Source organism: Gallus gallus, chromosome 2, assembly GCF_016699485.2.
Source record: "Gallus gallus isolate bGalGal1 chromosome 2, bGalGal1.mat.broiler.GRCg7b, whole genome shotgun sequence".
NCBI lineage: Eukaryota > Metazoa > Chordata > Aves > Galliformes > Phasianidae > Gallus > Gallus gallus.
This window is the reverse complement of record NC_052533.1, coordinates 111,858,717-111,871,656: the sequence shown is the minus strand read 5'-3', so window position 1 is coordinate 111,871,656 and position 12,940 is coordinate 111,858,717. Positions and strand designations below refer to the sequence as shown.

Here is a 12,940-nt window from a genome sequence, read left to right as displayed (position 1 = left end):
TAATATTTTAGGACTAATACAAGAAGGCAGATTGTGTACCGATTTTCAAGTTTTATCTTTTACTACCTGTATTTTTTTTATGTCTGCACCTCAATTACTGTGAAAATTCATATAATACATATCACAGATGCGTACACTCACATGTGAGCAGAGCCAGGCAGATCCACAGAGGCAAAGATTTGCATTTATTTTAGCGTATGCATTTAATTTTCCTTAGACTGCTGGAGAAAATGTTTGGGTTTTTGGTTTTGGTTTTGCCAATGGAACTGCAGTTTTACAGAGGAAAAACGAAGTTATCTTTTTCATCTTTATCATTGCATGTAATGAGCCAGTTTCAGTAACACGTGTGTAGGTGGATTGTTGGTGGTGCTACATCCTTCAGGAAGAATACAAACAGGCTTTTTTTCATTGCACTGACCCTGGAATGCTGAGAGTAACGTGAAACTTACTCTGACTTGTAAACTGAGCAAACATGACATGGAGGTCACCAAATAAGGGCATATATGCATCTTCCAGCCCTTGTTTTGACAAAGTGATTTTTTCTCCAAAGGGGCGTTTCTGCCATTTTTTTCCAGCATGTTTCACCTTTCACTATTAATCCCAGTATGCTTAACTGCAAATTATGATTCCCACCATAAGCACATGGGAGTTAATTGTTAAATTTTCTCATCGTTTATTTGAGCACACAGAGTTAGCACTGAGAAGATGTAAGAAAATTAGAGTATGGAAAACAACAAGTTGAGAGCAAATCAGATATAACAATTTGTGGATATTAAAAATAAGAGTATTATTAAAATGCACACCCATTAATGGAAAACGTTTATTACTACCACCCTTAAAAAATCAGAATAGACTATAAAATTTTTGAAACTCTGTGCATTTTCTATTATTCTATGCAGTATTCTTCAAACTGCAGTAAGATAGTTTTCCTCTGTTGAAGGAAAATTTTTGGGGAAATAGACATTTCCTCTAAATGTCTAACATTTATGTAGACATCAATTGAAACTGGATTTTCAGAACTTTATGAACCCAATATATAGAGGAAGTTTTGCTAAAAGGTAATATTATTCAGAATTTTCCTTTTTTTTTTTTCCTTCATGCATGACTTATGAAACATACTTGATACAGGTGTAGATAGCATCCCAGCACAGAATGTTGGGAGCTGGAGTACCTCCCATATGAAGACAGGCTGAGAGAGCTGGGCTTGTTCAGCCTGGAGAAAAGAAGGCTGGGGGTGACCTAATTGCAGCCTTTCAGTACCTAAAGGGAGCTTATAAACAGGAGGGGATTCGACTCTTTGAAGGGGTAGATAACAGCTGGACAAGGGGAAATGGTTTTAAGTTGAGGGAAGGAAGATTTAGGTTGGATGTCAGGGGGATGTTCTTTACTATGGAAGTAGTGAGGTGCTGGAACAGGCTGCCCAGAGAGGTTGTGAATGCCCCATCCCAGGAGGCGTTCAAGGCCAGGTTGGATGGGGCCCTGGGCAGCCTGGTCTAGTATTAAATGAGGAGGTTGGTGGCCCTGCCTGTGGCAGGGGGCGATTGTAGCTTCATGATTCTTGAGGTCCCTTCCAACCGGGCCATTCTGTGATTCTGTAATATTTCACAATAAAAGCAACTGGTATATTTGTTCAGTGCAGTAGAACAACTGGATGAGCTTCTTCACAGTGTGAGATGTCCACTGATAAACCAATAAAGTTGTCAATGTCTATGATAAAGGACACTGAAATTCTTATCCCTGTTTTGCAGGTAGGAAAATGAGGCACTGCGCAGGGAAATGATATGTCAAAGATCACTGCAGACTTTTGTCAGTACCCACCCTCTTGAATCTGTTTTCAACTAGGCCATCAAATCTGAGAACAATAGTAATGAATGTTGTGTGAATAAATGTGACAGGCTTGGTTTTCTTTGTTGTGTAATTTATTAGGTCAGTGATGCCAGTTCCAAGTTTTGAAAAAGCAAAATGTCAGGCTAGATCAGGAAGCAGTGGGGCTAACTTCTCTTTTCATGATGCTGAAGGAAAATGTTTAAGGTAATAGTACTCGTTCTAGCATGATAACCAAACTCCAGGGCAGGGACATTTTGTTTGTCCAGGTAAGTGTTTCCCTTTGGTGAGATTCTTTAAAAACTAAAGTTCTCCACTATCCTACATTTACAGAACACTGATGTTGGCAGATACTTCTTTCCTTCAATCTACTCTAAAAAATAATGAGAGAAGTGTGCAAAGATCCGTCTGTACGGTCGAGGCTGTAGGTAGGCGAACAGCAGCATTTTTAGCTTCTAAATATTGTCTGTTTCTCATTTTTCCCACCAGAGCTACAGTGAACCTGTTGATGTCAAAGCCTCCCCGCAGCCTCAAATGATGAATTCAAAGCAGTCAGTGTTTCATGGGTCTGCCCAGAGTCACTCTGCACTGTACCTCAGCTCCCACTACCACCAACAACCAGGAATGAATCCTCACATCACTGCTATGCATGCCAATATCCCCAGGAACATAGCACCCAAGCCCAACAACCAAATGCCAGTGACTGTTTCCATAGCAAACATGGCTGTGTCCCCGCCACCACCACTTCAGATCAGCCCTCCTCTGCACCAGCATCTCAACATCCAGCAACACCAGCCGATTTCAATGCAGCAGTCCATTGGAAACCAGCTACCGATGCAGGTCCAGTCTGCTTTACATTCACCTACAATGCAGCAAGTAAGTTTGAGTTTTTCAGCTGTCTGGGAACTGGGGAGCTGTACTTTTACAGAGTTCCAGAACTGTGGTTTTGTAGTCTGAGGGTTTGGTCTTTCAAAGATGAGAGGAAATGAATGAGTCTATGTAGGTGGTAGGAAGCATCAGTTGAACTACTTGTGCTAGCAATGATATTCATCATGTTTGTGTCTCCCCCACCAAATTCAAGAGACATCCTCTAAATAGGAGTGTGGATCCATCTGCAAATCTAAAATCATGTTGAAATAAAAGTGAAATGTTAAGGCTTATGGAAAACATCTTGCAAACAAAGGGCAGGTATATGCTTACATTATTGTAGTATGCACTAGTCGCTTTTGCTGAATGTGACTTCATAGAATCATAGAATTGCTAAGGTTAGAAAAGACACACAGGATCATCCAGTCCAACCATTCGCCCTTCACCAATGGTTCTCACTAAACCATGTCCCTCAACACAACATCCAAACACTCTTTGAACACCACCAGGCTTGGTGACTCCACCACCTCTCTGGGCAGCCCATTCCAGTGCCTGACCACCCTTTCAGAGAAGTAGGATTTCCTAACATCCAGCCAGAACCTTCCCTGGTGCATCTTGAAGCCATTCCCTCTAGTCCTATCACTAGTCACACAAAAGAAGAGGCTGACCCCCAGCTCACTACAACCTCCCTTCAAGTAGTTATAGAGAGCAATAAGGTCTCCCCTGAGCCTCCTCTTCTCTAGATTGAACAATCCCAGCTCCTTCAGCCGCTCTTCATAAGGCCTGTGCTCCAGACCCCTCACCAGCTTTGTTGTCCTTCTCTGGACACGCTCCAGGGCCTCGATGTCTTTCTTGCAGTGAGGGGCCCAAAACTGGACACAGTACTTGAGGTGCGGCCTCACCAGTGCTGAGTACAGGGGGACAATTACTTCCCTGTTCCTGCTGGCCACACTATTTCTGATACAAGCCAGGATGCCATTGGCCTTCTTGGCCACCTGGGCACACTGCTGGCTCATGTTCAGTCTAGAGTCAATCAACACCCCCAGGTCCATTTCCTCTACACGGTCTTCCAGCCACTCTGCCCCAAGCCTATAGCGTTGCCTGGAGTTATTGTGGCCAAAGTGCATGACCCGGCATTTGGTCTTGTTGAATCCCATCCCATTGACTTCAGCCCAGCTATCCAGCCTATCCAGATCCTTCTTTAGGGCATCACTACCCTCAGGCAGATCAACACTTCCAGCCAGCTTGGTGTCATCTGCAAATTTACTGAGGGTGCACTCAATGCCCTCATCCAGGTCATCAATAGAGATATTAAACAGGACAGGCCCCAGCACTGACCCCTGGGGAACACCACTCATGACCGGTCACCAACTGGATTTAACTCCATTCACCACCATTCTCTGGGCCTGGCCCTCCAGCCAGTTCCTTACCCAGCCAAGAGTGTATCTGTCCAAGCCACGGACTGCCAGCTTCTGCAGGAGAATACTGTGGGAGACAGTGTCAAAGGCTTTGCAGAAGTCTAGGTAGACTACATCAACAGCCTTTCCCTCATCCACCAGACAGGTCACTAGATCATAGAAGGAGATCAGGTTGGTCAGGCAGGACCTGCCCTTCGTGAACCCATGCTGGCTAGGCCTGATGCCCCGGAAACTTGTAACAGTCAGACTTTGAAGCAGCACAGGTTGTGTTATACGTGTTAAATTAAATGGTCATGAGTAAGAGCCTGAGGTCTCCAGAACAGGACCAATGTGGTGTCTGGAGGAGTGCCACAAAGCTGATCAGAGGGCTGGAGCATCACTCCTATGAAGACAGGCTGCAGGAGCTGAGCTTATTCCACCTGGATAAGAGAAGACTCTGGGGAGATCTCTTTGTGGACTTCCAATACTTGAAGAGAGCTTACAGGCAGGAGAGGGAGCGACTTTTTACTTGGTCTTTACGTGATACAGGACGAGGGGAATGGCTTTAAACAAAAAGAGGAGAGATTTAGATTAGATGTTAGGAAGAAATTATTTACTCAGAGGGTGGTAAGGCCCATACACAGGCTGCCCAGAGAGATTGTGAATTTCCCGTCCCTGGAGGCATTCAAGGCCACGTTGGCTGGAGTCCTTGGCAGCCTGAATTGGTGGGTGGTAACCCTGTCCATGGTAAAGGTGTTGGAACTAGATGATCTTTCTGGTCCCCTTCAACCTAAGCCATTCTATCATTCTATGTCTTCTCCAGAATCGCCAGTAGGCACAATTTACAGAACATAATTAAAAATCTGCCCTTAATTATTGTATGAATAGTACAGAAATGACTAGTGAAAGATGTAATGTAGATATTAGATACTTTTAAGGCTTATATACACACACAGTATACATCATCATAATTATACGAATTCAAACATTTTGGAATTATTCCAAATCACTTTATACCACAAAAAAGGTAAGATAATACGAATTTTCTGATGTTGTACTTTACCAAGTTGCATGCTTGTAGCATATGGTGTGCATGTCAGTTGTTTGAGAGGACTTTCACTCATCTGTGAAATGTGCTGTTTGCAACTGAGTTACTTCTGTCTTGAGAGAGAACACAGGGCAGTAGTTGTAGAAAACAGGTGTATAGAAGTAAATCCGTAGACCTACTCTATGCTACGTTTTCTTTACTAAGTGCAAGTACAGTGAAGTGAGAAATACTGTACCTCTGTGCTCCTGCTCCCCACTGCTAAATTCATGAAAATTTAGCTATAATATTTCTGCTGACTGATAATGCTTAGTCAGAAAGTCTGATTCTTATAATGAAAAATCCACAGAGAGATATTTTTAAGCTTCACTCAAGGTGAAGGGTGCTTATTACCTGCTGAAATGTCACACTGCCAATCTTAATTACATTTATCTTAAGCACTATGAAACATCTGCAGTTTATAAGTCAGTTTATATATCTTACAGCCCTGCTTCTTTTTCATGGTACTACACTTTTGAGCTCTAGAAAACCTATGTAATTTCACTTTAGAATACTTGTAATATGTATTTCATATTCTTTTATTTTGGAAGGGGCATAAAACTGTTTACACTGTTGATAAATTAAGTTTAAATATAGAATCCAGTTCCTTTAAAGAATGATGCTAGCAAAGACAAAGCAAAAGCTATGTTAAATTTTAAAGCATGAGGTATACCACCATCACTATAATTTCGCTCATGTTGCAACCATGATACCCTTTCTAGTTTCTCAGGTATGACTTTTTCTAGTCAAGAAATGGTAAAAAACATTGTAACTGGGAATTTGTATGACATTAGAGCACTAAAGACAAGAAAGTGTAAGCTTGAGTCCTTTGGACTCAAATGCCAAGGACTTGGCACCTCCAATCCACTTGAAACTGGGCAATCATTCTGCTGATCACAGAGCATGTAAACAAGCCAAAAACATAATGGAAAAGACAAGCAGGTTCTCCAAATTAGCCCCAGCACAATGACGGCAGCACAGAGTCAGCAGCAGTGAGAATGAAAAACAGGCGTAGCCCTGCCCTGTATGTCCAGTCCAAGGCAAGGAGAGAGGAAGACCCAGTATGAGGCTCTTGTCCCAGCAACACAACTTAGGCCCCCATGTTTCTTCAAAAGGCAACAAATAAGAATGGGAGCATATGTAGTCTGACAAAGCAGAAACAGTAGTTGCGTAAAATTCAATTTTCTTTCAGTTCCTCTTCCCTCAGCTGCTTGGTATCCTCCATTGTGAAGAATCACAGAATCATAAAGTCATTTATGGATGGTTGGAAAAGACCTCTAAGATCATCTAGTCCGACTGTCCGCCTACCACCAACATTGCCCACTAAACCATGTCCCTAAGTACTACACCTACCCTTTCTTTAAACACGTCCAGGAACATTGACTCCACCATCTCCCTGGGCAGCCTGCTCCAATGCATTACCAGTCTCTGAGAAGAAATTCTTCCTACTACCCAACCTGAACCTGCCCTGGCATAACTTTAGGCCATTCCGTCTCATCCTATCACTATTACCTGGGAGAAGAGGCCGACCTCCATCTCACCACAACCTCCTTTCAGGCAGTCGAACAATAAGATCTCTCCAGAGCCTCTTCTTCTCCAGACTGAACTATCTCAGTTCCCTCAGCAGCTCCTCGTAAGACAAAGGTCTGGCTACCCCAAGTTTTTTCCGAAGGCTCCAGCAGCCACCCAATTTATGTGAGCAACAAGAAACTAATTAGCATCCCACTCCCTACAGCATAACTTGCAACAGGAGACATTTTCCCTTTCAGAAGCACCATTGCCCTTGACAAGCAGATGAATACACCTGAAGAAGCAGCAGGGTAAATTTTGTCATGTCATAATGCAGCATGAAGATTAATAGGCAGGAGAGGGGCGAAATATCAGCAGCTTGCTAGCAGTTTTCTCCTGGAGGTGTTCGCAGACACACCTTTGCAGAACAACAGTTTGGCTTTAGGAATCTTAGAAGCAGCAGCCACAATTCCCACCACTGGTGGGATGTGTATTTTTTCCCAACCTCCATCTTTGAAATAGCTAGTGGCTGGAGTAAGTGGCAGTGACAGTCACAGACGTATGGTCTGATTTTTGGATGGTCCTGTGTGAAGCCAGGGGTTGGATAATCCTTATGGGTCCCTTCCAACTTTGGATATTCTACGATTCTGTGCTTCTACAGATCTCTGCTTTCTCTTGGTGACTGTGGGAGATTTGGTTACTTGTTTTCTCTACGAGAAGGATGGTTTCTTATCAAAGACCCATTTGTAGCATGTGTGCAGAACTGCCAGCTCCAAGGAAAATCACATACAGGTGCAGAGTGCAGTCCTGGCAGGCAGTGACACAGCTCTCCAAAACAACACTGCATGAAATCCACAAAGTCTTCTTCTGTGTGCTGCTTTGAGGAGGGACTGACAAGAAGTGCTGGCCTGGGGACTGAGCTCTGCCCCCACTGCTGGGAGGACAAGGAGCTGATCTCCATCAGCTCTGCAGGGAACTGCATGTTCTCACCCCTTCCAGCAGCCCTTGCCTGCATGTGTGCAGCTGCCAAACCAGGAGAGGCTGCCAGCTGGAGGGCTTCCTCAAGGGTTCCACAAAAACTGCAGAACATTCAGAAGATCAGAAGTTCAGACACTGCACAGTTTCTGTTATTTTAAAATCAGTTAATTCTGTAGAGTGCGCAACTGATGCAATGAATCCAAATTCTTCTAAAATGCACGAGACAAAATAAAATTTATGTATTAGTTAGTTGTTCATTCAAAAAAGCTTAGCTTTTTTTTATTTCTTTTAAATAGTCCTATATTTTATCTAAATAATTTTTGTAGCTCTCTTTTTTTTTTTTTTCTATTCATATCATTCCAAACCAGCTAATGAAATAATGAAATCACATGGAGACTACTGAAGACTTTTGGGGTACTCATTTGCAGTGCTGAACCTTTGCAATGTAAAAATTGACCTTTTAGTCCTATTCTCATACTTAGATTGAAATTAGATCCTGATATTGAGCATATTTAACTTCTCATTCTAAAATACACTCTATTTTTCTTAAATATTATTACAGGGAGCTGTGTGAAAGTTCTTTTTTGCTGAGGTCCATATCCATTGTGCAACAGTTTTTCCTCCATCCACTTTTGACACATTGAAAGAATCCTAGCATATTAGGACATGGGGATATATTTTTGCATTAAATGCTCATGCGAGTACCTTATAAGTGTATTTTTTAACTGATAGAGAGTTCCTTCTCTCCAGTCTGATTCTTAGATTTGACAAGATGTTTACTTGTTATTTACTTTGGATTAAGTAACACGAATCCTCACTGTTGTCATTCAAATCCACATGATTTCTCCAAAGTTCAGGCTACAGCAGCATCTGAAGCTGCATCCTGTTTCCTTTGAGATGTCGTTCTTTCCTTATCCTACACATGCAGACATTCATGCTTCTTTCTGAGCGTACCCCATTCTCCTTCCAGCTGTACTGTGCCGTTCTGTGTGGAGAGAGATGAGACCAAGGATCCACTCCCTCCCACAAAGCCTCAGTCCATAAGGAACACTTTTTAGTTGCACTACTGGAAGCTTTCCTTCCTCGTGTAAAATCCTTCACCCAAGCAATGTGACACACCGAGTCCCATTACAGTCTCTGTCCCACTTCGGTTCACGGGTAGAGCAAGCAAAACTGTATTCTTAATGTCTAGTAACCATGGTTGCAAGTGTCTGCATAAGAAAGAGGCAAAAGATTAATGTATGTCACATTTTATTTTTTTATTTTTATAAATAATAACTCATTTCAGTCTAGTTTGGTGTGTTTCTTTTCCTTTAGAAAATAAATGTATACAGCAAGGTGATTGCATAGCCTGCCAAAAATAATAGTCTCATTTTTTCTGGTATATATTGTATACAGTAGACTCAGGAACCTGCTGTATTTGTCCAGATTTCTTCCTCTTTTTTTTTGTTATACTTTGTCTTCGAATGAGGTCAAGAGAAAAAAAAATCATTAATATCTGTCAACTTCCTTTATAACCTTAAGGAAAAATCTTTGTATGATATCACACAGACAGATTTTCAATTTCCTTGTGTAATAAACAGATGCTTTAGGATTTGGATGTAATTTAAAGGTTTAAAATATCACATTGAGATTGATGAATAAATCAGTTGTGAAGACAAAAACATTGATGCCTGTTGAAAATACCTCTCCAGACAGGCAGGAAATGAAATTAGTTCCCAGTAAAGTGTGGAGATGAGGATCACTGTTTAGTTCTGCTGCAGGCTTTTTAGTACTTGCTACAGTGGCACAGTGAAACTGCTAGGGCTACAGAAATCTAATTAAAGAGCAAATGTCCCTCCTGACATCGAATTAATCTTTATCAAGTTCCCTATTTTTATTTCAATCTGGAACAAGAAAATGAAATTTAAAATTCTAGGCATGTTGCAAAACAGTTGGTGATTTTCTCTTGAGCATTACAATGCAAAAACATTCAGCATTGTTTAATTAGACCTTGAAGCACTCGTTTTCTGAGCACTTTTTATTTCATCATTGTTTGTTAAGGGCTTACATAAATCATACACAAATATTTACTATGAGCCTGGTACAAGGCTCCCTGTCTTGTACAAATGCACTGTTTCAGAGCTTTTTCCGCTGATGAAAAATCTTAAGTACTTAATGTTTACATGTTAAACATGATCCTAGATGACTGGTCTTTCATACTGAGTTCAGGTCCGATGCCTGCACCCTTAGCTCTGTTGCTGGTAGCCCAGCTCAGTACTGGGCTCAGTGCTGGATGGTGCTGAGGAACCTCAGCAGCATTCAGACAGTGTCTGCAGGGCCCAGAGCTGGCCTCGGTGTGCTTGCAAGGCCCATGGAGTCAGTGTTTGTTCCCCACAAGCTGGAGCTGGCTCAGACAACTCTGCATCACTTACAGTCTATCCTGTGGGCACCTCCTGAAAAATCGGCCCAGTTCTCAGGCAGTTTTGAACTAAAAAGCCATTCTTGGATGCAGGATGAGACTGCTACCCTAATTTTGTGGGCAGAAGAATGAAGCTCAAGTTTGTGGCCTTAATCACAAGATGTGATTAGCACAAGAGGTATCAGTCCAGTGTAAGTGCACACAAGCACAATGGCATTTTAACCAGAGGGCCATCTTCCCACATCTAAGCTGATTATTTGTCCTAAGTCCAGAAGAATTGGAACCTATGTTCTCACTTGAAGAGCGTGAGCCTCGGGGCCTGCTCTGCAGTGCTGCTCAGCTGCTAGTCCCATGCAGTGTTGTTCTCATATAGATGATTGTTTCATGAAGAATGATAAGAGATCACTCAGGGACTTTGCTACCTAAGGTAAACCCAAGTGCCTGAGGGCAGACCATGTTGATGTGGTTAGTTTCCTCCTACAGCTGAATTAAAAAGGCCTTATGGGCAGTGTTTTGTATAAAAACTATTACGGTGATATACAAAACCAATTTTTCTGCCTTGTAATTACACAAAACTCCAATTAAAGTCATTGGGAAGTCTGCTCAATTACAGTTTCCTTTGGATTAGTTGCAGGCATGGGGTTGTTTATGCAGCCTGATGTGCAGCCTGATGGCGTTACAGTTGTGAGCAGTGGATTTTATTTTATCTTATTAGCAAGGCAGTGTATAAGTTACACTACAACGAGATGTTGAAATCAGTTCATGAACTTGCCCACTACTAATAATCTGTTTCTTGGCTCATCAAGGATAAAGTGAGGCTTCCTAGAGCATTTAAGGCATGAGGTGTGATTCCCTTCTCCACATGGAAGATACTACAAATGAAAGTAGTGATCAAAGTCAAACAGGGTTGCCAGGGCAGCAGTCACAACTCCAAGTTGACCCCAAGAAGAGTTTAGTCAGTGCTCTCAGACATTGGGTTTGAGTTTGGGTGGCCCTGTGTGGAGCCAGGAGTTGTACTCGGTGATCCTTGTGAGTCCTCCAACTCAGGGCATTCCATGTTTCTACGATTCATTTGTAGCCTAGGCTAAAATCTGTGGTCAGGATGAGCAGAGTAAGGAGAAGGCAACGTGAAGGGAGGATGTGAAGAAGGAAGGGACATTTTATATTTGAAGGAAGCTCATTTTGGAGGAGGGTGGGGAGCAGGTGGAAAATGAGAGTACTCATTCATCTTGTATAAAAGGTAGTGTGGCTAAGTTAACCTGCATCTGAAAACAGCTCTCCCCAAAATTCCTATCTTAAGAAGCCATACCTAAACCACTGTGTTTTTAAACCGAAAGCTATGAGCTTTAATCCTATCTGTCCTATATGTGGACTTTGGACAGAAGTGGATTTTCAAACTAGGTGTCCTGGATCGAGTTCAGTTTCTGATTTAGCAGCTATACATCCCACTTACTTGCTTGGGAATTGTGTGCCACTGCCCCAGGAAGGAGGTTAGTTTCTTTATTTTTTTTTCTTCCCAGCAGTTGCTTTTGTACAGTATTCACATATTTTATCTAATGTAGCTCTTCTAACTTTACAGGTATATGATGTACATTTATATACAGCGAACCAGGTACACTAAGGCAGTTCTTATTAGCCTTGAAATTTCAATCACCCTCCTGGTTTTAAAACAGAATATTTAAAATGATATAGTCTAATATATCAAAAGTACTGAGAAAAATCATGACTTTTAAAATGACAGATATTTTAGGGAGTGAGTTAAATGGCTTTTTGTAACTTCCACTTTTTTCTCATCTTCTTGGTTTCAAAAAGCAAGATATTCTGTGCTACTTTTACTACAGTAGTCCAACAACTGTTAAAAAGCTTTGGCTGAATTTCTGTTTAGTTGAGAGAGAAGTACAAATAAAAGAAGCAGCAGATGGTCTCTTTGTGACTGAATGAAGAGAAAGAGGGTTGAGAACAATATGTGAATAGGTGTAGTCTAATAAAACAGTCAGCCACCTGCTGCCTATGTCCTTCAAAAAGATTCTGTTGCATATTCTGGGAATTAACGACTAGTTTGTGTCCTTACGTCCAATCTAAATGGATCCTCTAAGGTGCAAACAGACCTTTTTGCCCCAGTGTTGATTGAGTTGTTCTCTTGGTTTTGAGTTGTTTCTCTTCTGTCCCTTTGTGTTCCGTTCTGTGACAGTGTAAAAGCTAATACTGATTTAGTGTTGTTTATTTCTCAAACCAAAGTTTAAAGCTTAGAAAGCACCTACACATTTACTTTATATTAAGTCCGAGAACTTGAAGTACACCTGGAAATGAGAGCTTCTACAATTTTGCAGTACACACCTTATTTTTGTTGTTTAACACTCACAACCTGTTGTGTGGTTTCCATGCATTGTAATGCACTTGCTTTCTCTTCTAGGGATTTACTCTTCAGCCTGATTATCAGAATATCATCAATCCAACATCAACAGCTGCACAAGTTGTTACCCAAGCAATGGAGTATGTTCGTTCAGGGTGCAGAAATCCTCCAGCACAGACTGTGGACTGGAATAATGACTACTGCAGTAACGGGTAAGCAGCCAGTGAATGCCACCTTGTGTCTATCCACATTCATGACACGAGTATCTGACAGAGTTTGAAAACAGCTTTGTTGCCTGTTTCCCTTCAGTATTTCAGAAGTGTATCTGTGATGGTGCTGTATTTATTTAGCAGTTGGACTACTATGGGAGAAAAAGTTTTCAATACATACATTTATTAGAGATTTTTGTCATCTTGTTGCAGAACATAAGTTTTGGTCTTTGACAGCTCCCATTCATTAGAAAAACCAAACTGAGATCTTAGGGAAAAGCGTAAGAAAGAAGTAGTAGGATCACTTCTTCCTACTTA

General features: G+C 41.6%; 1 protein-coding gene across 7 annotated transcripts in view; it reads left to right on the top strand.

Moving 5' to 3' along the window:
- The window catches only part of TOX (thymocyte selection associated high mobility group box), a 220,222-nt gene that overhangs the window by 203,218 nt on the left and 4,064 nt on the right, over positions 1 to 12,940 (top strand). For all 7 annotated transcript variants that reach the window (XM_015282676.4, NM_001389398.2, XM_015282675.4 and 4 more), the window contains 2 exons: positions 2,314 to 2,700; positions 12,474 to 12,625. In XM_015282676.4, coding sequence (XP_015138162.2) covers positions 2,314 to 2,700; positions 12,474 to 12,625 — 539 coding nt within the window. The remainder of the gene's footprint in view (positions 1 to 2,313; positions 2,701 to 12,473; positions 12,626 to 12,940) is intronic.